We start from the raw sequence: 26,437 nt of genomic DNA, 5'->3' as shown, positions 1-26,437 counted from the left end.
ACAGAGAGCAATGGGGCATTTACAACACAAACTGTGTATGACAATTGCTGCTGCCAAAGCACAGTGGGTTAAAACAAACAACAGATCAGAGTTTCTTCAGACATAACATGGCTACTGGTGAACGATGAAGATATCAGCTCCAATACCAAACTAATACACCTTTTACTAAAATCATTACATTTCACACTGTGCTCGTATCACTTGGTAGCAATAACCACAATGCATATACATTTCTATTTAGCCTAACTGTACACTTACTACGTTTTCATTTTGAAGATTGATCCTAGCGGGATTTGTTTCTCCCTTCTAGGTCGTACCTATTTGTATTTCAAGAGTAAAACTGTCTTTGCAAACAACGTTCGGTTGTCGTGAACACATCTAGTGCATGTACTATGGAAAGAGTGGACTGACCTACCATGCTTTAAATTATTTCCATGTCTCTAAGCAAGAAATATCTCAAATGTGTTAAAGATTGAGCAGTTTGCATCACCTATTGGTGGATAAAAGGATTTATGCGTCTGTCCTTGTGCAGCATGTGTGTGTAGATGACCCAGTGCAGAGGAGAGCGGATGGGTTAGGCCCAGCTGGGTTGTGTTTTTTCCTCTGAGGAAGCACAGGGGGGGGTGGGCAAAGAGGTCAAGAGCAAACTGTTGATTCTCATTATAAGCTGCTGTTGGACTCACGCAAGACTAATTACCACAAGCTGAAGTGAGCAGAGCAGGAATGAACTGAGTTGAGCTGCACTGAAGGACGCATCTGCAGAGCAAGGACAGGGTTAGATTAAGTTGAAAAGAGCTGAATAGAACAGAATAGAACTCACGGCTGGCAGAGTTTGATGAGGTCCTGGTCAGTGGTGGCAGGTGGCAGACCTCTGATGTACAGGTTGGTCTTACTTAGCTGCTCCACTAGCCCTCCTCCATGACCTCCTCCTCCACCTCCACCTCCTCCTCCTGTGGTGCCTGGACTGGGCGGAGCCATTGGCGGAGGGGGAGGAGCATAGGACTGCTGCAGAGACAGGGAGAGAAAAGAGGGAGAGGTCACTTCAGGTCACAACACTCACAAAAAAACAAGTTCAAGCTTTGTATGCCATTTCCTCTAATCACCGATTTTATAATGCCACAAAATATTTTCACTTTCAGCCTGTCAGTCGTACCCATCAAACACGACTTCATTTTTCTACCGAACTCACATCCTTTGGAATAATCTCTTCCTGCATCAAGTCCCACACCGATAACTTGATTCAACAGGAAGCACATCAAATTAAGGAAGCAGGATGTGTGTAATTAGCAGTGCTCATTATGATCTCGGTACAAAGTTTTACTACGGGTGCTTGTATCAATAACGATAACAGGCTGTGCTGCTTCTTAGCAGTGACTTTTCCAGCTTTAGTTCACTTTGATGACAGCGCAATAAACATTCCTATTCAGTCAGTTTCATTATCATGACTGGAGTGACCTTCTGTAAGTTACAGTGCTTTTGTGTTATGGAGTAGGAAATGTCACAAGCTACTGGCAGCTTTGTTAAAGATAAAGAGGTTTACAAAGTGTCAGTGGACAGAAGGCTCTGAGCGCGAACATACTGTACCACAGTCAGTGGTGAGTGCATTTAAAAGTTGCATCAGCTGTCCTGACAAGTCTTTAAGTCAACACATCATAGAATAGATCATTACCAATGACTCCCACAATGTTGTACTACATGACCGGTGGTTCCATCAACAGGCTCACCTACTCAAAGAACTGGAGTTACATCCAGTGACTACAAGTTAATGTTGTGAAACAGTTGCAGTTTGGTTAGGTTTAGGCAAAGATCATAGTTTGAGTTAAAATAAGTATATTTGCTTCGTACTTTAAGTTATGTATGTAAGTTAATGTACGCCACTTTCACACATGCACTGCAAACGTGGAATTATCTAGACATTACCCGGAGGAGTTGTATGTAGGAATGCGAATTTCCGAATCAGTTGGATCAAACAGACTTTACCCTGCCAGCCTCCTAGTACAAAATCCATGTAATGTCTGATCGAGCCCATGTGTGAATAAAGCAGGTAATTATTCGGACAATTCACAGCAAGCGCGTAGGCGTGTTGATGACATTTCTATTATGCAGCTCATGCAAAACCGGATGAAAACAAACATCAGAGGGTGAAGAAGAAGAGTGATTTAAACAAAGAGGGCAACAAAATTGTCTTAACTGCAGAGATGGCAAGATTTAGGAACTCCTATCGGTAAAACCTGAAGCTGTAATAGTAAGACATATTATTTAGAAAAATATATGAAAACATTATATTAAATAATGAAGGGCAAGAGACTGTTGTTTATGACCAAATTACGAACCAGTTATGTAACTGTGGTGTAATCCGTGTCATGTCCTGCCTCCTGCACACTCTACTCAGGGACCCCCTCTTGCGTAAACCAAACATACAGTAGTATTTTCAGTAGGTGAGAATGCTTCTGACACAAACCATCTCCTATATGAACCAGCTTCGTGACCATAGTGTAATCTGCATATGTCTTCCCTCCTGCATGCTCTACCCAAGCACCATCCCTCACCTAAACCAAATGGACTATTTCTAGTAGGTGAGAATGCCTTTGGCACAAACAATCTCCTGTTGTGTGCTACATGTGTTAAAGGGAAACTCCAGACAATGTCCGGAACTGTTTCTTTGGACATTGTACAGAGTTCATATGAGAAAATGGCATCACATCACATGCGTGGCGTAAGTTAAATACATTACGTGACGAGTGGTCTCCTGGGTGAAAGTCCTGTGCTTGTTTTACCAATCCATCAGTCCATGTCCTCTGTACATAGACTTTGTCTAACAATAAATATAAACATGGGTTGTAATAAGCTGCTTGTAAAAATTACTTATGAAGCCATTTGTTTGGGGGAGAATGGTCTGCTTTTCATCTAAAACTGAATCTTAAAATGGGATCATTTAACTTCTTTTCTAAGCACACTTCTATCTAACAACATTTTCTTAATACCTGTAATCTTCCTACTTCAAGGTAGTGCCAACTATTTCTTAAACAACACAATACTGCCATTGGCACAGTTACTGTGCTTTAAGAAATTAAAGTCAAGCACCGTGTTATGTTGCACAAACCAGACTATCCGGTGTTTAATCCAGGCCTGGGCCTTTTACCACCCCTAACTTACTCAAACATTCCCTATCGGTCTCCACTGTCCAATTACACAGCTCAATGCTGACTAAATGACTTAATAAGATGACCATTTCTGGCAGGGAGGAAGGGCAGTGTGAGGATTAATGAGTGTTTGGATGATGGGTTCAGAGTGCAAACACCCAACCCTGCCTGCCCACTGCCGTAGGCAAACTATTAGGTTAAGTTTGGAGGAAGTAAACAAGCCCGATGGCTCATATGACAACAGCGCTGAAAACACTCTGTCTGCCTCCTTGATGTTTGGAGCAAAACAGCCACACTGGCTCGACAAAGAAATCTGGACCCAGCATTGGTCCCACTGTAGGGAACTGGATGGAACAAGTTCAAGAACCCGCTGCAGTTGGAGATGATCACAGGCCGGTTCCACTGTGTGCCACAGTGACGAGTGAGAGAGACAGGGATAGAAAGTGGAGGGAAGGGAGAGAGACAAGTGAGACAGGATGTGCGTTTGGATGTGTACTGTATTTGGCGGATATATGTGGATGTGAGTGTGTACGCAAGTGCTAGAGAGCGTGTGTGAGCTTGTGTATGTGTGAGTCGGTGTTTGTGATAATGACAGGTTGCCACCACACAGCAATGTGGGAGCCTGAGCCAGCTCTGATATTAATCCATTACCTGTACTTCCCTCAACTGGCAGACAATTCCTGACAGACACACACACACACACACACACACACACATATATACAAGCGCTCTGGCAGCTCAGACAGACTGCGCTAACAGGATTCAACACATGTACAGCAGACATGCAGCAGTAAAAGGAGACGGTGCCTGTGGAGTAGTGTCATTTACAGGCCACTGCTTCACACTAACAACCCAGAATGAGCCTATACATTTCAACAAAAACATGACAAAGTACAGAGATGAAAAAAGGCTACACTGGGTAATACTTCATTTTAATGGCTGTGACAAATACAACTCTATATTGCAAGTGACTCCTAAAACCCTTACATTTGCAGTTTGGTATTTTTTTCCATAATATCTCCCAATACTGTGAGAAACAGATAATATTGTCTCTGAGTCTGCAAACCACTGACGATACAAATGTGAAAAATGCATAAACCTCCCTAGTGCTTAAATGTAATGATTCAATTAATGAATTAATCAGGTGAGCAATAATCTATGAATTATTCAAGCCATTTATAAAAAAAAAAAGGTTGTCAAAAGTTGCAGCTTTTCAAATGTAGGATAAGATTTGTTGTTTTGTTTTGTTTTGGTTATGTATCAGTGTAATGGAATATTTTGGGGTTTTGGACTTTTGGTGGAAATTAAATATGTTGTCTTGGGCTCTGTGATTTTACAGACCAAACTATTCATCAAAAATATACACATATCAAAAGGTTAATACATAATAAAAAATATCATTATTCATGCAGTAGCATAGACAATAGATTTTCTGAATCATAATTAATGGCTTGTAATTTGTGTACAAACAAGACTAAGAGTCAATAGTCATGCTAGTGAGCTAAATGTTAATGCTAAGATGCTAACATGAAAATTATGACAATGCTAACATTCATTTCATTCTTTTTCCGTAACCGCTTATCCTGTTGGGGGTCGCGCGGGGGCTGGAGCCTATCCCAGCTGACATTGGGTGAAGGGCAGGGTACACCCTGGACAGGTCGCCAGACTATCGCAGGGCTGACAGACCACCATTCACGCTCACACTCACCCCTACGGGAAATTTAGAGTCACCAATTGGCCTAACCTGCATGTCTTTGGACTGTGGGAGGAAGCCGCAGCACCCAGAGAAAACCCACGCTGATACGGGGAGAACATGCACACTCCGCACAGACGGGCTCTCCCACCCTGGGTGTGAGGCGACAATGTTAACCACTGCACCACCAATGCTAGCATGCTGATGTTTAACTGCAATAATTTTTACCACGTTCACCATCGTAGTGAGCATGCTAACATTTGCTGAGGTTGACGGGCATGTCAATAATGCAGGTATTCGATCATAAGTCTAAGTATTACTATTTTTGACCTGATAGTGCTAGATTAAAAATGAATGGATCCCCAAAGTTATTACAGTTCACCCAGAGAGGCACGTGAAGGTCTGTATAAAATTTAATGGCAATCAATTATCAACTAGTTGAAACATTTCATCAAAAATCAAAACACATCAACCTGCTTCTAGCACTAAAGGGAAAGTCAGAGGATCGCCAAAATCATTAAAATGCACCCTCTAAGGACATTAAATATGGAGTTCCATCCCACAGTTGGCAAGTTTTTTTTTTCACTACAACCCCAAAATATCACCTTCATCATTATGTGGAGGAAAATTCAGGTATCACCAAAGTCAGTGGGGTTCATCCTCTGGGGACCACTAATGCCCAACACTGTGCACATTCATGGGTCCCTGAGGATCACCACTAAAGCCATGTTCAAAACATCAGCTTATCCTGAAAATATAATTGAAATGTCTTGATATCATTACTGTAAAGACTGACAAAAAAAGATTAACACTGATATGCTGAAGTTGTATTCTCATTAAGGACCACTTTTTAGCTGCTAGAAAACAAACATGCTGAGCAAAGCATCAAACTCTAAATTCCTTCAGAGGAGCTGCTCAGTGCCCAGCAGTGTGCGATTTGTACTGAGAGGTGCGTGGACGTGTTTGCATGCGGCGCCTGTGATCACGATAATGAAAACCTCACTGCTTCAAAGCCTGAACTGTGTCGAGGGCTGCTTCGATATGAGCCTTTTAACAATGGGTTTGTTTACCGACCACCTCTGAAAGACGGCATGGATACACGTTTGATGGGAAGTGACAGATACAAACCAAAGACCCCAGGCCGAAATGAAGGGGAAATATCACCACAATACAAGCTATAACATGCCTAAGATACAACACATGCCGACACATGCAATATGCGCGTGCAAACAGAACTAGACTGGCAGCACTTATTCACATGCTCACTGTCAGCCTTATCTGTGTACATTCGTTTCATTCCTCCATTATTGGGGCAGAAAAGAGCCTTTCTTCACTCGCGTATACACACACACTCAGATGTCCAGGTATGCACAAATGTACAAAATCTCCTCTCACTCGCTGACACAACACACACACACACACACACACACCTGATCAAAGGCCTTGCCCAGGGAACCTCTTTCAGCCAATTTGTGCTGCTGTCAGGGTCGGGCCGATAGTGAGCTGTGTATGTAATGTGTCAGAGACTGTGATAGGGAAATCCTTTGAAACATTGAAATCTCTCTCTCTCTCTTTGGCAACCACGCTTTCTCCTCTCCTCTCCCTCTCTCGCTCACTGTCAAATTCGACTCCACCATCGCTCAATCTCTTGCTCTTTTCACCTCTATCCTTCCACTTCCCACATACTCGCTCTATATTTCTCCCTCCCCTTCCTCCCTCCTCTCTTTCTCCCAGCTTCTCTCTTTTAAGGATTACTCTGCAGTCGGAGCGTGTGGACTGAAGGCTGCCTCTCAGCTGGTATTGTTGACACACTTAGTACAGTGGAGCAGCTCCCGCAGTGGGAAAAAGGCTCAGAGGCAGCGACACAAACTGTCACACAAAGCAAACACAGTCACCGGGTTTTTCGTAGATTTCATGCACGGCTGAGCCTGTGAGCAGCAACACACCGCGAAACATCGGCGCTCCGTGTCATATATGTGCATGCTGCTGACTACCTAATGAGCGCATATTTGTCTGGATAGTGAAATGCAAAGAGAGCTGAGAACAGAGGAAAACAATTGTAGCTGCTTATTCTCAAGACACTGTAAAAAAAATATGTGTGAAGCACAATGAAGCATTTGATAAATTTCTTGCAATAAGGCACGATGCAGTTGTTGCAGACGATCATGATGGCCCAAGACCTTACTAAGACAATGTTGTTTTAGTCTTTAATAGATATAATTATAAAATCCAACAAATATTTGACCTCTATTTCTTTGAAACAGCTGCTTTCTTTGGTCTTATTTTAACTGTCAGTTAACAAGCTTGTTTGCTGGGTCACTCACGAGACAAACTCAAAAGAAAATTCTTCGGCTCTTTGTTTCCTCAGAGGTCAACACTGTGAATTGGTTTGGTATTGGTCAAAATCGAGAGTTTGCATGTCTAAATTCTGATGCAAACAATTTGTGCAGATTTACTTTCCACACGTGAACCTCTTCTGACGAAATCTGGCCGTCTAAAATGCTGATATGACTGGGCACTACTCTGCCATCCACCATCCATTTGTCATGCAGCCCATTCTGTGAAAGCTGCCATTCCTCTCTAACCATCCACTACTTTATTCAGGGCTGGGTTAGTGCACATAAAAACACACTAAACACACACACACACTCTGATGTCTGCAACAAAACTCATATCCATGCACACACACTTGTCTATTGATAGCCCTCTTGACCCTACGGAGTTCTCCACTTTCCAAACAATGAGTAGCTCCTGGAAAGCCCTGAAAAAACACACACACACNCACACACACACACACACACACACACACACACACACACACACACACACACACACACACAGAGCTCAGTTCTGGTAAATGTGCATTGACCTTGCTAAGGTCAGGTTTCCCCTGCTATTTTTATCAGAAACAATTTTCGTCATTGAATACTGGGGCTCTGTGAGTGTGTGTGTGTGTCAGCGTGTTGCTGCTGTATCCATGCACATTTATCATCGTTTAAGCGCGACAGAGATGCAGAGATAAAAGACAGACAGAAAGACACACACTCAAAGTGTAAGACAGAGACTCGGCTTGAGAGATTCCAGTAATAGCCCATTCATCTGCTGCTACAACTCTTCTATACATTTAATAAGACTCATCTCTGGCAAATATGCTCCCACATGTGCATTTAATGTGATGCAACACAATCTCACTCATGTGGGCGTGCAAAGACACAATGCAAAGACATTAACGAGGATCAAACGTAGCAGTAGTCACTGTGCGTCCATTAGACATGAAGGGATGGAAAGACTCACTAAGTGATGGGAGAGAGGAAGGAGAGTAGAGGAAAAGAAGTTGCACAGTCCCAGAGTGGGGTGAACTTTGGGTAAAAGGTAAGAAGGAAGGGGAAAGGAAATGGGAGAAGAGACGGTGAAGGAGAAGGTGGCGGAGAAAAGAGTGCAGAGATGGTGAAAGAGGGATGGCTGGTGACAATGACTGAGTGAGAAAGGATAAGGGGAAGGAGGATGGGACAATGGCGAAAGAAAAGAGGGGGACATGGGAGAGCGGGTTGTTCCGGCCTCTTCCGATGCTTCCTGAAACACAGAGGAAAGAATGTGGGCTATTTTTGGGTCCAGCGCTGAGATTCTCTCTTACTCTCTGTGCCTCTAAACACAGCAGCGGAAGGGTTTAAGGAAGAGCTTATGAATACACTGGAATGGAAACATGGCTCCCAATATACCGTCCCCGTTTAGAGATTACACAAGCAGCTAAATTAAGCCCTGACTACCGCTTCTGTCGGAAACCTTGAAAAGACAACAAATCATCTTTTCAGGAATTTACAAAAATAACTCGATTGCCAAACCGTCGTGTCTAGGGCTTGTTTGACTGGGAGATGTGGCCTCAGGGTGTTGCAATCACCACACAAAAGATAATTGCTTGAAGTTATCTAAATAAAGGAAGGACACATAGAATATTTATGTTGGAGGAAGCCGAGGAGACCGCGGCAAGTTCAGTTAATGGTGCCTGCAGGTATAAATAGCCTTCTTGGAGAGAAGCCTAATGATATCTAATATGGTATACGTACAGGTTTCCAACTGTCTGGTTGACAAATGTGTAGGCTAGAGGTATAGCCTGGAGAGTAAATTATATGTGTGGGGAAATCACACCTGAGGGTTATTTGATAAAATCATTTCAAAGCACAGGAAACGCTTGGAATTCCAGAAAAATGGTTTGCACTTATTCAAGTTTACCCTTACATAAAGCGCACTAATACACAGTGTCTGCATGTTAAATTAAGACTTTTAAAGAGCTTCTCTCTTGCCAGTAATAGTACCTGAACAAATACGCAGTTAAAATAAATGTCAAACATGAGTCCTTGTAATTGGGGTTATTTGTCACTGGACAAAAACACCACACCAACCGCTTTATTTTACAAGTGTAATACTAGATTTAACTATACCCCTAAGCTAATACAGCCATAATTATTGTAATTTAAGTCTGTTTAACTTTTTCAGGACCTGCAGACACTCGGCACTTTTTTGAGGCAGAAATAACTGGATATCATGTTTTACCAGGGTGTCTGCAAGTTTCATCAGCCCAGATCATTGTAAGGTCAATCAGAATGGGGGGGGGGGGGGGGGCGGTCACTTTAATTAGAAATGCAGAAAGTTGGCCAATCAGGATGAAGTCTGCATGACCTATTTCATTTCACATCAGAAGAATACCACATTTGTGTGGCTTTTAAAATGAAATTTAAGACGTTATGTGAGGCAGTATCTACATACTGGAACACTTGTATAAAAAAAATCTGCTGATTGAATTGCTTATCTTTTTCATCAAAATGTTTCCCTCCTCTCTCTTAATAAAAACCTCTTCTATTGGTGCTAATTTTTTGTGAAAATAAACTTTTCGTTGCTTCATTTTAGAACTAGCAATGTGATGAACGCTGATCTCTCATTCTGCTGTCATCCGCTTTCTGCTTGTTCATCTATCCGCCATTACATTTCATATGCTCCCACTCTCTGTCTCTCTAGTCTTTCTGTTTATCTCTCGCCTCTCCCCTAATTTCCCCCCCCCCCCCTCTCATCACCCCCCCCCCCCTTCTAAAACGACTCCCCCCATCTCCTCAGAAGATCAGGTCGAGTAGGTTACATCCCAGTGGAACGCTGTGTTCCGTCCCTCTACCTCTCTATCTCTCTTGTTAAACATCAGCAACAAAAGCATCAACAACACTTGGGCTGTCATAAACAAGCTGCACAAACATCCCAGGGGGACATCTAGCTTGGGCTTGGTGCTGACTGACCTGGTGGGAGATAAGGAGATGATGGAGAGGCTGCAGTGATGTTGCTGAACTCTCGGTGAATTCCTGTGGCTGTGTTTTTGAGGAGGTCAGAGCGAGCGGAGGTGTCAAGGCTATGTGTGAGTTCACGGGCAAGCTGTTTAACGGATCTGAATCTGCGTTAGGCTGCACAGCTATTGTTCTTGGGGTCAAGGCTGTGTTAGTGTGTGTGTGTGTGTGTGTGTTTGTGTGTGGGGTTGTGGGAAACAGAAAAAACTCACCAACATAAGCTTGTGCAACAACCGTGTCTATATTTGGGTGTATTCTCTATGTGTGTGTGTGTGTGTGTGTGTGTGTGTGTGTTTGTTCACAGAATGTAACTCTAGCACTTGAACTGCATAAAGAAGTTGGTACAATCATCTTCATGTATTTGTATCTTGGGTCAAAGTGCAGTCAATTCTAAAAACACTTAGCAACAACAGGCTGGTTGAAGATGGAGAGGACGCAGGAGACTGCAGTTTGCTTCCTGTCTGACCTGTAAGTGATGCTCGCATTTTTATTAGCTGTAATTTTTCTCCAGATTTAAAGGTCCAGTGTGAAGGATTAAGGGGCATCTATTGACAGAAAAGCTATATAATATTCATAGCAATGTTTTCAGTAGTTTATAATCATCTGAAAATAAAAGTCATTGTGTTTTCATTACCTTAGAATAGGGATGGGCACTGAAACCTGGGGCCAATATGATGGTTTCTATACAACCAATATCTACCAGACTGCATCACAGTGCAAATTTCGGTGTCTCATTTCAGTGCCAGACTGTGTGAGTAGTGAGAGAGTGCACGAGTAAGTAAGACAGAGTGTGTGTGTGTGTTGTGTGTGTGTGTGTGTGTGTTTCAGTGACAGTGACAATGACAGTGAGGCTGCAGCGACCGGAGCAGAGAGTATACAGTTAGTAGCAGCACAATGTGTGTACAGTTTAGGCTACTAGTCAGTGAATAAATGCTGCAACTCTTCAAGATCCAAGCCAAGTTCACATGTCTTGCCTACCTCCTACTTATTAAAGTGAGGTTATCGAAGGGGGTTTGCCCCATAGATAGCGAGCTAAGTTAGACTCCCATTGGAACCTGACCAGGCTCACTAAAGGTGGAATGTTAAGTTGGACCAGCTATTCTCATTAAAGTGACAATCTCAGCAGCTCCTTGACAGATAATGGAGAAATGTCTGGCTGCTGAGTCTCTCCTGCAGGCAGACAATTATTGATCCCAACTTAGAATTAAAGCTGCTGTGATTAGCACTGTAACTATGGAAGTTGGGTTAGGTTTCATTCATTAAGTGAATGAGTAAGGACTAATATTTTGTTCGATTTCAAATTTAGATTTGAGAAAGAAAAAGTCATTCTCTAATGTAACTCATCGTTACTTTGTGCTTTACTTTCTAAAAAATCTTGTTTCAGATATCATTTTGGCACCGGTATTGGAAAAAACCCAAACGATACCCAACCCTACCGCAGAATGACAGAATGAGCCATTTATATGTATATACGGAGCGGGTCCTCTCCCACAGAGTCTGCCATGTTGTGCTACAGTTGCCCAAAATGGACAAACCAAATACTGGCTTAAGAAAGGGCCATGTGCATTTTCACATCAGCCACCGTACTTCTCTTACACACACACAAGTTTCAGTTCTGCAACCTCATCGCTCCTTGGCACTAAATCCTACATACTGCAACCGTATTTTATTTGTCCTACCCACAGTCATTCCTCAACCTTACCAATATCACATATCGCACAAAGTTAGAATTTGAAAAACACTGACACTGGATAAAAAAAACACGGCCATTGAATGAAATCCAAGGGTTTTTTTTAAGAATTGTCCAATATTGATCTTCTTTCCTGGGGATAGAGTTGGTGCCCTGTGTACTCTCAAACAGGGAGCTGTGGATGTTGAGGACATTTTACTGCTCTGCTATTAAGTCTGGAGCTGACAGAAAATGGACGCAAGCTAAGATGGAATAAAAATGTAGTCAATGAATTCTGGGTATGTGAAAGATATACCTGGCCAAGACAGTGCTTCCAAAAAAGAGCAAAAAAGACGACGAAAAAAAGAGCAACACGAAAAGCCTTGGTCGGTGCATAGCAGCACGTCTCCCAAAAATACAACCACCTATGTTTCATTTTTTCAGTTTTAATGTCCTTACTGGCATGAAGGCCAAGGAAGGATTTTACTTAGTTTTCCTAACCCTTTAAGACACATTAGTCTGCCAACACACATCTGTCATATTGTACATGTATACTGCACATGTTGGCTCAGACTCAAGTCCTTGCTGAGCTATTTTCGTACACACGTGCTGCCTTTGCTGTCTTCAACACTCACACTAACTAACAAATCTACCTATGCTAACGTGCCTGACCTTGCCCTCTTTTTAAGAAGAAAAAAAATCCTCCTGAATGACGTCCAAGAAAATCATTCCACCGCACTATACTTCCCACTGTGATTATTTTCCTTCACCTCTCTGAGTATATTCCTAAAAAAAATCATATGCTACATTCTTCCTTTCTAATTGCATGACCTCTAGCATTGGAGTTACAAAAAGGGGGGAAAAAAATGCATATTGAAGAGGAGCTTTGCACAAAGCTCTTTTATTATGTATATTTATGCAAATGACACGTTAGTTTATTCAAGAAAGTCTCTCTCGCTCCTCCTCTTATTGCCCCCTGGTCAGTGTTTCAACTCTAGCAGTATGCGTGATGAGCGGCAGCAGACAGCGCTTCGTGATTGGTTTTATACGGACCGACATGAAAAAGGGAAAGTATGGAGGTTTCATTGTTCTTCAGTGACTCCCCTCAAAGTTTAAACTAAAGCAATGTTAAATATTGCAGAGTCTCAACAGCAGCAGCTCCACTTCTTTGTCACTGCTAATGAACTCTGGATGTCTCCTTATAAGGTGAACTGTATATTCCTACCTGCCGCTCATCATCCAGCAGCGCTTCTATCCCTCTTTATCTTATCGTCTCCTCCTTGCATATTAATAATATCTTCCTGCCCTCTCATGTCCCTCACCTCTTAACTGTTCCAGTCAAACATTTTGCTTTTTTCCTTCTCCTACATAACTTCATCTCCATCGTCTTTTGTCTTCAACTTTCTCCTCCTCTCCATTCCTCAGCTGCCCGCAGCCTTTGCCCTCTGTCTTTCTCCTCCTCTCCATTCCTCAGCTGCCCGCAGCCTTTGCCCTCTGTTCTTTTCCTGGTCCATCATCTCTTTTCCTCTCGACTCATCTCTTCCTCGTGCTCACACTCCTCCTATCTGCGCCTCACCCCCCTTCTTCCTCCAACACCGTGCAGGAGATTAAAATATGAGGAAACAATCAAGCTCTAGCTCATTAGCATATGAACGGGGGGCCGACGGGCAACTGCAGAGACGACAACAGAGCCCTGGAAATCCACCGCAGAGCTTTTTTTAATCCCAGGAATGACTTTTTAGCGTATTTTGTTGAATGAGACAGAACAATCCTCTGCCAGTCCTTTCAGGCAGTCAAATTACCATCAGAATAAGAGGGCATAAGAATAAGACAGAATGCTTATATAGCGTCAGGTCAAAGAATGGAGACTATGGAATAAGTGTGCAGACAGAATAATGTTTCTCCACGGCAACAATGAGAAGCTGAAAAGATAGGAACTGGCTTGTGTGTGTGTGTGTGTGTGGGGGGGGGGGTGCGCAAACTTGTGTGTTGGGTTTGTCTTCTCACAGCAACAATGAGAGAAGCAATTGGCAGGTGTGTGTGTGTGTGTGTGTGTGTGTGTGTGTGCGCTTGTATGTTGGGGGTCTACTCTCATTAGCAAATCAATTAAAATGTCTATAGCCGTAGCAACACCACAGGTCGTGACATACAGTATATTATGTGGGCATATGAGGCTAAAGAAATAGGAATGGCAATATATCACATTACTAGAAGAGAGAAAGAAATGAAATCAGGTGTTGGTGAATAGATTCTGCGGTGTGAAAGTCTGTTGCAAAGGTGGAAGTTATGAAGCAGGGTCGCTGCCAGTCTATATTACCTCACATTGGTTAATACTGGTGTCAAAATATATTGTGTACCAGGATAACCCCTTGTGTAACCCTTGAAACGAACTATCATACCTTCGAGGAGGTGCCACAACTTGTACAAACACATAAAAGAAAACAAAAAGAAAACATGTAGCAAACCATTTCAGTTTATTTCTTATAGCTATAGTTACAATAAGGCTATCGGCTAAAATACATTGGGCACAGACGCGGTGCGAGATGTCTGCCACAGCATGCCCCCAGCAGAACACGTCGATTATAATCAACTGAAGCTGCGCGCATCCACGCTAGCATCGGGCTGCTCATCTGTATTTTTAAGCTGGCCCTTTTTAAAACAAATATCTGTGCATTCCAACACCCATACTATGTAGTATGCCAGAAGAAGGTTTGGTTTGTCCAAATACATAGTTGGTTGACAGCTGCCAAAAGCTGCAATGACATATGACAGCGCATTCAAGTGACTAACGACCAGTCGAATATTAAAAGGAATATTAGCCTAATTGTTTAAGTGAGCAAAACAATTATAAAGATACCGACAACAAAAGGAAATAACTATAAAAAGAACATGAACAGAGACATGCGTATGTTATTTTACAGTCGTGAAGAATTTACAAAGTATGCAGTTATAATCTAAAACTTACAACTACATATATTGTCAAGTAACAACAGCAGAGCTCTCCGTGTTGACCTCAATCTCTGGCGAGTTTGGTGAATGCTGTTTCTTTCCCAAGGTAAGGGAAGTATAAGCAAGAGGGTCAAAGTTTAGGATTCATTGTTATGATAGTAGTTGCAGTAGGAGCTGTGTGCATACTGCATGAAACAGTATGTTCTTTGAGAAGGCAGCTGCAGTACCTACTAAAAGTACATAAAAGACATCAATGCATCCAAGACCTCATACTTAAAACAATCCTTTTAATGATATAATTCATTATCAGTTAACTTAGCCTACGCTTCAAGACCTGCAAAACCAACTGCTTTATCACTTGGCAAAACTCAATATGCACACAGTGAAGCTGACACACAACCAAGTGCTACAAAGACAGAGTCTATATAGCAGGTAAAAAAACCAACAACACTCCTTTGCATCACCATGATGCATTGCGTCCATGTGCCCCATGTATTTCAGCTGTTCACAGAGAGTTCACAGCCATGCTAGCAGCTCTGACACTGTACAGCAGTGCTTTGGGGTAAGTGCTAATGTCACCATGCTAACAACAACAGCGCTAATGTAAAAACTTAGTTTGGTGTGTTAGCATGCTAAACTTTAATAATTTGCAGGAAACACAATGAAAGGCAGCTTGCATATTAAAAAAAAAAAAATCTTTAGAAATGTAATTACAGTCCTTACAACAACTAAAAGGCTAAATATTAGCTAGCAAACTCAAGAAAAACTACTGTACTTAATTAGCAGCCTGGCTATCAGCTGCCAAAGTTGTAGTAGCCGATTAGCTTTCATAATGAGAAAACTATTTAATTTGACCACATAGTATGAAGCTATACATATTCGTCTGAGCTCTTCAACATCTCACAATTCTTTCCAAACTGAGAATTTGCAAACATAAATCCACATCCATCTCCCTACAATTGTAGGATGTGTGTTGGCACTCAGCAACAGGACACAGCTGAGCTGCACTGTAAGACAAATCCAAGGTTGATGTATTCTGTCAACATAATCTATGTTAATGGAAGTCATATGAAAACTCTGTAAACAAGAACTCCCATTTTAAGGTCATCTCGCTGAGCTATGCTAGCGAACACAGACATGTGATGGTGCAGTAGGCGTCTGCACATGGATTATTCAACTCGTGATCCTGCGTGGGTACTTCAGGGGTTACTGGTAATTTTCCTCGTAAGTGAAGCGATGTTGCAGCATCAATGCACCACTACGTCTATATACAGTCACGTCTAATGGAGTAACAAGGTTCAATATGCCTCTCTCCTCCAGATCGACCAGGTCTGATTTAAACACACTTATCTTTACCTCGTCTGCTCTCAGGGTCACTGACCATTCATTATTACTTTGCTTCCTTCCCTCACTTTGTCCCTCTTTCCTTCCTGTTTCTCTCTCTGCTCTAATTAAATTCCTTCATCAAATCTGAGAGGAGCAAATATTCAGGGAAAGAGGGAAGAAGAGGGAGGGGTAGAGGGAGGGAGGAAGAGATCAGAGTGTAAGAACATATTGAGTGGAATCCAAGCCCGCTGACTGAGATCAGATGATGACCTGAGGATATCTAGAGGGAAAATCCATAATAGGGCATCGTAACAAAGGTAGAAGCTCAGTCAAATCATTACATTCTTTATTTCTCAGGTGGAAGATTAAACTTCTAAGAAAAATGTGGCAGAGAGAAATACATAACACAGCTAGCCAGACGAGAGAGGCAAATTGGAGTATCAGACACACATGATACGAGTTAGGCCTAATAAATTTACACTCGGGAATTTCATTCAGAAATGCACCTCCACTGTATGCACTTTCCTGCTGAAATGAAACTCACAATTTGTATTCTGCACACTGTGTTCCAATCGTATGTTAATAGAGTCAACTGCCAAAACAAATTGCATCTGGATTATGACGAGCCACTGGACCAATATAATATAGTGAGGGGATGCCGCACCATTTTCCACAGGAAATTCCATTTGCTGGAATACTGACTGACAGCACGAAGTAACCCCGGTGTTAAATACATTTTAGGTCTCTAAACCATTTCAACTCTCACTCCTCTTTTGTCCCTGTGAGAGATGATACACAGCAGCTCACATTTATAATTCAGAATCCAGCATTGAACCATTCATCAAACCAGAAAGAGACATGGTTCGCCCATTTAAAAAACAATAGCCGAACAGCGAGAGCAGCAGTCGATGTATTCGCCGATCATTACCGAGACAGTGTGTGCGCGCTTGGATTGATTTAAAGGCCTGATCAAATTACCTGGAAAAGGTTAAAAGTATCCATTACTGGCTAACATGCTTTTGCTATTGAACACAGAGGGAAAAAGGGGAATGCAGCTGCATAGAGCAACAATCAAGTCCAACTGTATCCTGAAGGCATAAATATACCAAAGTATTCAGCGAGGGAAAACACATCTTGAAAGAGAAATATCACAGGGAACAGACGTTAGAGTCAGAGAGAGAGGCAAAGGGAAAAAAATCTTTCTCAAATATGCTTTGCTGATAGAACATATCCCAAACTTTGCCTTTTCTTTAGCCTGGTGAGAAGATGAGAGTTTGGATTCTGAATTGCAAGTTCAGAGACGCTCAAAGCAAGTGGACTTTCAGTTTGAAAACTAAAATAGAAGAGTAAAATATCAAAACATTCCAACAAATCCACCCATAATCTTTTATAGACTGTACAAACAACACCAGTAAATAGTGAAACAAAAGGGAGTACAGAGCAAAGACAGAAAAGATGGAAGTGAACAGAGTTTGATGAAAGCAGAGGAAGAGGAGGGGAGAATAGCAGAGGAGGGAGGAAAGGCCACCAGAGAGGTCACTTCTGCTGTTAATAATTTATCCTTTAAAAACCAGTCTGAGGCTTTAATTGGTGCTGTGGCTTAATCCTGAAGCACACATACACACACACCTCGGGGAGCCTCTTAGCAGCTGTGCTCCAGCTAAATTGGCTACAGTGTAGCGGCGGTAGCATCGAGCTCCCTCCAGGTATAACACAGTCAGCCAAAACAGCAATAGCAGGCCCGCCAACCCCCGTCTCATGAATCTGGGCGTGACACTTTTCTCAGCTTCCATCTGTCTCACGCTCGCTGTCACGCTCTCAAAACAAATCTTACGGCAAATCAAAGCGACAAGACGTTAGTCCCCTCGTACGGTTGTTAGCTCGATAAACACTCGGCTCACTTTAGTTGTAATCTGCGTTTAGCTGAGGAAGACATTCTGTGCAGCATCAGGGGCTTTTGCATGACTTGGGATTAAAGTCATTCATTTGATGATTTAAGGCTTGACTTGGCACGGAGAAAAATGACAGGTTGTAAATCGAATTTGCCTTTTCAGGACTCAAGGTTTCACTATAGATATAACAATCAGGGAATATTATGAAAGCAAGGCATTGTTGCTTTAAAAAATTGTGTATATAGCAATTGTGTATCGAATACAATCGAGCACAACGCATTTTCTAGCAATAGAAAAAATGATGTGTCCAGTGCATGCCTCCATATACAGATGTGCTTTAGTTGTGTGTTCTAAGCAACTAGAAGTCAGCAAACTATTCCCACAGTTTTGTCTCCTTGTAAACTAGAGATGATTTTATAGGGTGCTCAATCAAGCGATGCATATCCAAAAACATGAGGAAAATAATTGAGGACAGCATCTTCCCTTCATTCATCTTTATTGGTTTCTGATGCTCTCACTCATCGCCATTAAACATCCTGCTTTGTTCAGACAAACTAAGAAAAAAAAAAAAAACTACAATAAATGTCATGCAAAGCATTTAACATTTATCCCTTCCAACATCGCCTTCACTAAGCAGCGTCCAGCTGAAGGCACTCTGGCAGCATCATATCTGTGCCTGAAGGTTGATGAGCACATTTACCGCCCCCATATCCTATCCTCACACATCAGCTCTGCTGGTGAGATAAGCACTTCTTCAGCCCTCAGCTGATCTGAAGGGAAACCTTGCTATCTGTATCACATCGTCTCTCATGCGCCAATATTCTACCTTTATATGAAATTGAGACATTCTGTCCGGCTATAACACTTATCTTTTACATTTATAAGTTAGTTGTTAAATTCACAGCTTGTGTTCCTCATCAGTTTTTATATGATTGCCTCTCTACTGCTCCTTAAAAGAAAGATTAAAATGTAGTTGTATTGTAAAGAGAACAATTTGTGCTGCTATTATGGCATAAGTAACTGACAGTATGGGACAGAGCAGTTTTGACAAACCTCAAGGGCTAGTTTAATGTACTGTTTAAAAAAATACCTTTCAACCAAGAATCTGCTTTATGATTGTGGTCAAAGGGTTTGTTCCTGCATGTGTTTTGGTGTTACTATTCTGTGCTGGTCTTTCTTTTACACTCAAGGGCATCCAATAGTGCACGATATGTGTCAAAGAAGAACAACTCAGTTAGTATAATAATTTCAATGGCTGTCACCTTTGTCTCCACCCAAGGCTATTCAAGAGAAGGCTGAGACACGGGGTCAAACATGGGGGGACTGCACATGCGCAGTGTAACTTGAGCTGCGATGCTGGAGGGTGACAGCAGGGGCGCTAGATAAAAAGCGCAGGATCCGCTCAGGCGATCAAGGAGTGCGCTTGGTGCGGTCTGCTTGGACTTTTGGACGGCGGCTGCCTGAAGTTGTCGGAACTGCATCTCTGTCATTCTCACCCACAACGCAGGCCACCAGTGACAGTCCAGTAATAAGCTGTGAAAATGACATGCATGCACACATAGACATGCACATCCCCCTTATTCCGCGGTCTCACGCCATCTACTGAGCCTTTGTGGAAGTGCAGACCAGATTTTACTGTGCATGTGCAATCCCCCCATGTTTGACCCCGTGTCTCAGCCTTCTCTTGAATAGTCTTGTCTCCACCCAGGAAATCAATCTGTAACATGGCAGCTGATGTTACTTTAAATTCATTAAATGGATCGAATTATCATAAAGCTACAGTTAGTAGCCCAGGCTATTATTTGCTTAAATCAATAGGCCTTTATTTGGGACAGGCGTCTATATGGGACAGACCTTTAATTCCTTTCACACAAAACTGTTGCTCAGCAAAGATGGGAAATACAATCAAATTGTTTATTTAAACCAGTATGGATATTACTTGTCCAAAAATTAGGCTTTATGTAATATATCAATTATGAATCATTCATCTGATCTAGCTCCGACAGACAGCGCATCAGAGAGAGAGAGTTACGGACTCAAGGATTACAGGACCCACAACAACTTTGATTAATTTTATGAAAAACCCTTTTGATTCTTTTGATCTGCATGGACTAAAGGAATATGAATAACTTACAAGGTAATTGAGGAATGGACACATAATTTGAGGGAGCCAACAATCCAGCTTTATACATCTGATGAACTTCTATAAAAAAAAAAAAGAACTGCTTGGCAACCAGACCAGGCGTCTAATTGAGACAACCATTTATTTGTAGAATGGGTTAGTAAAAGGGACTGGGCATTTAATTGGGACTAGGTTTTAAAAATTCAAAATATTGTGTGACAGCATGCGGTTATTGCGGTTGGCCAATAACCCCCAAAGTGTCACCTCCAAGTCCGTATTATTGTGAACTGCATTTCCACCTTGAGAATTAGATTTCCAAAGTGAGATAAAAACTAGTCCAAGAGTTGTTGCAGCCCAAAATCACCCAGACGGCGAGGTTATCAGACAGACCCCGGCACCATGAGAATACATAGTGTCTCCCAAATCCTATTGTACCATGAAATGTCACAGCACATTAGCTACAAGAGGGATTACCCTTCCTTGAAAGTAAAAGAGGGAGGGAGGGAGCCATTGAATGGAGATAGAGAAACAGAGGGAGGAGAGGGTTATACACAGGGAGCCTATGGGAATGTGTATGTGAACGCATGCCGGTGCGTACAGGTAAGTGTGGGGTGAATATAAACTAGTTGATGCTGTGTAACCTGTAATTGCATGTGTATATCCTTGCTAACTACCCCCTACTTTCCTTGTCATTCTTCCTCCCTTCCTCTCTCCTCTTTTGTGCCACTGGTCATGATAATCTCTAGATCTTGATTTGGCTACGCTTATGAATTATGTACACACACACACACACACACACACACACACACCCCAACAGACACACACACTCACACACACACAGCTTATCTATGGCTGGGAAGTTGAGCTAGGTTGGCAGACTGAGACCAACAGCTTGTGGCTGTACTTTGGAAGAAAGCAAGAGTCTGCCTCTGTTGCTTTGTCTCTGTTTTGCCTCTCCACTTTTGTCAGCCCCGTTTCCCTTCTGTCTGGGTTTGCCACTCAATCTGTAATTCGGCTGGACTTCCCATCTCTGATTGACCGTTGTGAAGTCCAGAATGTGTGTTTTGGAATCTGCTGAGTGTCTTTCAACTTTCTGAATAAGATGAAGTCTCGTCTGACTACGTGTTCTCTCACGTTATCTGGTGTATAATTTTATAATTCTGAAATCGAGGATGTGAATCAGCTTCCTTGGGCACGGAAACCATAAGCATGGAATAATAGGAAAGTGAAGGATTAAGAACCGTAGCTCCCCGGCACTACAACTCTGATGTAAATCACAGGAGTAATTGCTAGGAGCAATTAACAAGAATACTGAGGAGGATATATGATCCAGGACGGGAAAGTGACATATGGATTTGAAAAAGTTTCAGTCTACGTTTGCAAGTGACTCTGCAGGACCCTCTTGAACGAGGAGGGAATTCTCATACCTGTGAGTCAAACAACTCTCCTCCTATAGGCTTATTTTAGAAGTGCTTCGTATTTCCCTATGCCCCTCTTTTTTCTCCTTTCTGCCTTATCTTTGCTTTAGCAGCCCCCCCCACTCTGATCCTCTCCTTTATTTCCTTTGCGTCTCCTCTGCTGTTGTGCTTTAACTTTCTTGACCCAGCATCCTCTGTGGATGTACAAAATCACCAGACGCCTCCTCCAGACTGTAACCAACACCACCTGGGCCTTCTCTACTTCAGTGAATATGAGTTGAGCTTCAGGCTGAAGTGGGGGAGATCACAGTGTTATTATGTAATGTCCATTATGCTATGATATATACCTCCCCTCTTAAACAGCGTGCATCTGTGCCCACCTCAGTATATCTGTACACGTATGTGAATGTTTTATGGTATTAGTCTCTTGTATGTTCCTCCAATACTTTCTTGTGTTTTAAGTACCTGCCACTCAACTTGACCCCCCCTTACAAGCTGATTTATTTCTGGAAAGTTCTCAGTCACAGTATCCCATAACAAGAGATATCCATTGGTGGAATACATTGACTTTTGAAAATAATCCTTTGGATCAACTTACTGCAGTGTAATAAGAAGATTGGTTGCAGTTTCACCTCTGTCTTCTCAGTATTTAATCCACTATGGTGCTTTTGAGATAATGCAAGAGTAAAATTCAGTCATCAGTATGATCATTTTAACTTGCACCACAGAAAACTATTGTAAGATATTGGACATTATGGGAGGAGAAACTGGTGGCAAAGTTAGCAATTTCAGCATGTTAAATCTGTCAGACTGTTAACAACACCATCAGATGACATCTGCTTTATCTCTGTATTCTCTACAGAGCAAAAAATTAATTATTGCGTGCCTTGTATGCAGGTGGGTCTCCCACTGCACTGGCTGAGTGGTCCCCCACATCATTGATTTCTTCCTGGGAGAGACAGCGAGGACCGAGAGAGACCTCTGCTGAGAGGATAATTCTAGGGTTGGTATTGGTAAGAGTGCTACAGTTAGTATTTTCTGTCACAGCGGTGCACTGACTGCTCCTCCTGTTATACTCAGCGCCTCCACTGCATCTAATCTAGCAGTTGACAGTTGCTGTGTGTGTGTCTATGTGTGTGTGTATACATGATTTTATGATGTGCAAATAACTTGCTGTACATCTTATTTACACATGCATGTGTGCATGCTTGTGTCCGAGTTTTTACAATCTACATAAAATGGTATCTGTGAGGGTCTTATTTCCATTTTATGAGGAAGTGTAAAACAATGGGAAATCAGTTAAAGGAAGAGAGGCAGACTTACTTAGTGATAAGGGCAGAGGGAATTCGGGAAGCACTGCTGTCCAGAAAGTAAAAATAACAGCATTATAAAGTGCCAGTGTCCATATATCAGGTACTACGTGTGTGTCACGTATCTGCTGCTGCTTTACCGGAAGGAAAACTTGAATCTGTGTATGTTAAATCACATTATACAAATTATGATACTGGTGCCTGGCGTTCATTTAAACAAACAGGATTCAGGCATAAGGGATAATTTTGGGCAATGGATCACTTGTTCAAATTTTAATTGTAATACATTGTCTGGAAATTTCTTTCTCTATTTCAGCAGAGGCCAACCCATGTCATAGCTCCTCAAAGCGCTGGGAATATGTGTGAGAAACAAAATAACTACAGGAAGAAGAGATAGAGATATATTATAGATTGAGGTTAGCAGGAAAAGACTGTGAGATTGCAGAATAAAGTGATGAAATCTGGTGCAGCTCTGCCAACTTCACTAGTGTCAGAATGAGTAAGTCACCTTGAGTCATAGGTCAGCCCAAAAACAGCACAAATGGCAGCAGGAACCCCCAGAAACCCCACACAAATGTGCCGTCTAAGAACAATGTCAAGCTTTGATGAGAAAGTCTTTTTAATGTACTGCCCTGTAGTAACCTACATATTGCAGAAGGAACATCTTCTTCGTGAACAAAGCACATATTAAGTAAGCCTATAACGCACACATCAGCTATGCACTATATACGCGGCTAGACAACTAAGCATGTGCATACAAGGATGCAAACATACATGCACAAAGAGATACCACCTTTGAGGCTCTCAGTTATTCATACAGGAAGTTAAATCAATGAAATATGCAGATTGCTGCTGTACAGCATGTAGCAGACTAATGTCTCTGTCTCATCCAGTGGTTCAGCACAAATGTCAGCATGGTGGCGGAGTTCGAGCAGCACTGAACAGAGGCAGGGAAAAAAAAATATTATGAACTATTATTTAGCAGTGGCTTCAGTTAACCTTGCTGCTGCCAAAATGTGACAGCCCATGGACTCCTACTAATTCAGCTGTGTTTTAAGCACTGGTTTGTTAATAATAAAGACCTGGTGATTGTTAAACCTTACTGCACAAACACCCTGCCAATAATACGTGAGCTTGTGCTGCTCTAATAACCCTGGCTAAAGAGCAGGGGAGTACATGTTCAATATTTGAAGAAGCGAGCAGGCGGATGGGTTGTCAAATTTTGCAAGCAGTGTTGCCACTTTTGAAGCTGTTGTGTTGTCTGTTCAAGTTAAATCAAACACACCTCAAGCATTTAAAACCACTTTAAGTGTTATTTTTACCCTCAACTGTCAGTCTCCTGCACACACAGAGGCTAACATGGAAAGACAGTTCTGCAAAGCAACTTACCCAATGAACTATTATTGTTGGAGACTACCTTGACTTTAAACAGTGGGGTGTCTGGGTGGGGGAGCTTGAATATGCAGTAATTCAGCCTCCTACTGGCAGAGACTGCAAGGTTATAAGTATATTAAAGGATGGAAAAAGCAGTTGCAATGCCTGTAATCTATTTCCCATCTCTTTCACAGAGATAAAGAATCTGGGGCATTCAGTAGGGACATGCAGAACTGTGGATGTCACAGTAAAACCTCCATACCACTCCTCCAGAATGGCACTTCACAGTTGTAACATACACTATGTACAGCACAGGATATTGCTGAGATGTCAGAACAGTGATTAGTGTCCTCAGTGCTGTTATAGTGGCTGCGGTGGCTCTGCTAATCTGCTGCTTTATTGTACAGCTGCACCAATATCAGCACTAGAGTAACTGCATCCAGCAGTTGCAAACACAAATCCCAATTCGAGCGTCCTCAACGTTGTCGCACAAGTCTCTCAGACACACACGCGCGCGCACGCTCAGTGCAGAGTGCGCTGAAAGGCCAGGCAGTACAGCACGCCTCAGTAGTGTGTGCCAGCCTAATCTAGTCAGGCCTTTTATCCCATCTCCTCCCTCCACTTCCACTTAAATCAACACTTCACTGAGAGCTACAAAGCTAGTTTGCACCCTCGGCACACACGTACACATGCACGCCAGCTCACGTGCACGCGCTTCATTTCTCCTCCTTCGTTGTTAGTCTCTGTTTATCTCTCACGTTGGCACTCTCGCCTCATCTCTCTGTGTCTCAGGCACAGGCACAAACCCACATCTCAACACACACACACACACACACACGGGAAGGCACACACCAAAACATACTTGCACACAACACACTCTCACACAACTTTGAAAAAGACTGGTAGTCTCTGAGGAGAGCCGGTAGTGTGAATGAATAGAAGCTGAATGTAGCTTTACAATCTGTGCCCAGTCAACTGAGTTGGCCACTGCCCAGGCTGAAAGTTGGTACCCCAGAAAATAATTATCCACAGAACAAAAGTATGACTGTACACTGGCAGTCATTATAGAGGTCTCCCTAAACACATATACATGGAGTATACTGATTGAGTCAGCAAGTCCTCATACCTAGAGAACAAAAAAGGTCACTGTGCCAAAAAACAACACAGTGGGCATTTTCCTGATTTGTCACCACTATGGTAAAGGTTTGGTTGTGTTTAATCAAGTACCTGGATATGTTTAGGAAAATATGGTTTCATGGTTAAAAGAACGTACAGCATTAAGTAGTATTTGAAAAACCAATGCTGTTCTTGCTTTAGCGTTATTATCTTTAATACTCTAAGCTGCTGTAACAATAAAATTTCCCGCCGGTATTAATAAAGCACTCTATAATCTATCATCTTCTTCCAGAGAGGTAATTAAGGTAGTCGTGCAGAACTTCCCAAATGTGTCTTCACAGAGGGGGGTGGTGTCCCGCAAGCAGCAGGCCTACAGGAAGTGCAACTTGAACCATGTTCTTTCTTATAAGTATCAGTGTCTTTATTCATAAATGTCAAGTTGAAATGTCACAAACACCAGAGCAGCCTGCCAACAGGCAACACAACATGGTGATTTGGTTGGTATACTATCTTTAGAAAACCACTGGCATACGAGGGGACACACGCATGCAATCTCTGCCTCTCTCGCCCACACACACACACACACACACACACACACACACACACACCGAGGGCAATATAAACAGCTTACTTTCATATGTCATTAGTGACCGTTCGCTTTGGATGTGCTCCCTGCGATCAGCGACAGCCTATGGACTGCCTGAACATGCGCTTTGGATGTGCTCCCTGCGATCAGCGACAGCCTATGGACTGCCTGAACATGCATGCCCACACACACACGCACATACACACAGTTACGTAGACAGCTCTGATAAAAGCATGAGAGCTCTGCAGTTACGTAGACAGCTCTGATAAAAGCATGAGAGCTCTGAAAAGTAATTTGACTGGGGCCCAACAAAAGGAGTGTTTTCCTAGGATAATCCCTGGCTGGGACTCCAGGGGTTCTGTGTGTGTGTGTGCGTGCATGTTAGTGTGTGTGTGCGTACCAGAACCCTGGAGAGTGGGTGTCTGTGTTTGTGTGTTTATACTGTGTGCATGTGTGTGTGTGTGTGTGTGTGTGTGTGTGTGTGTGGGGGGGGGGGGGGGGGGGGGGGGGGG

At 42.5% G+C, this 26,437-nt stretch overlaps 1 protein-coding gene across 3 annotated transcripts in view; it reads right to left on the bottom strand.

Moving 5' to 3' along the window:
* LOC126392524 (RNA-binding motif, single-stranded-interacting protein 3-like) overlaps positions 1 to 26,437 on the bottom strand; it is a 152,803-nt gene that overhangs the window by 111,622 nt on the left and 14,744 nt on the right. For 2 of the 3 annotated variants that reach the window (XM_050047955.1, XM_050047956.1), the window contains exon 2: positions 821 to 1,005. In XM_050047955.1, coding sequence (XP_049903912.1) covers positions 821 to 1,005 — 185 coding nt within the window. The remainder of the gene's footprint in view (positions 1 to 820; positions 1,006 to 26,437) is intronic. The other variant, XM_050047957.1, reaches the window with a different exon arrangement.

The sequence above is a fragment of the Epinephelus moara genome, chromosome 6 (genome assembly GCF_006386435.1).
Source record: "Epinephelus moara isolate mb chromosome 6, YSFRI_EMoa_1.0, whole genome shotgun sequence".
Taxonomy (NCBI): domain Eukaryota; kingdom Metazoa; phylum Chordata; class Actinopteri; order Perciformes; family Serranidae; genus Epinephelus; species Epinephelus moara.
This window is presented reverse-complemented; position numbering and strand designations above follow the sequence as displayed.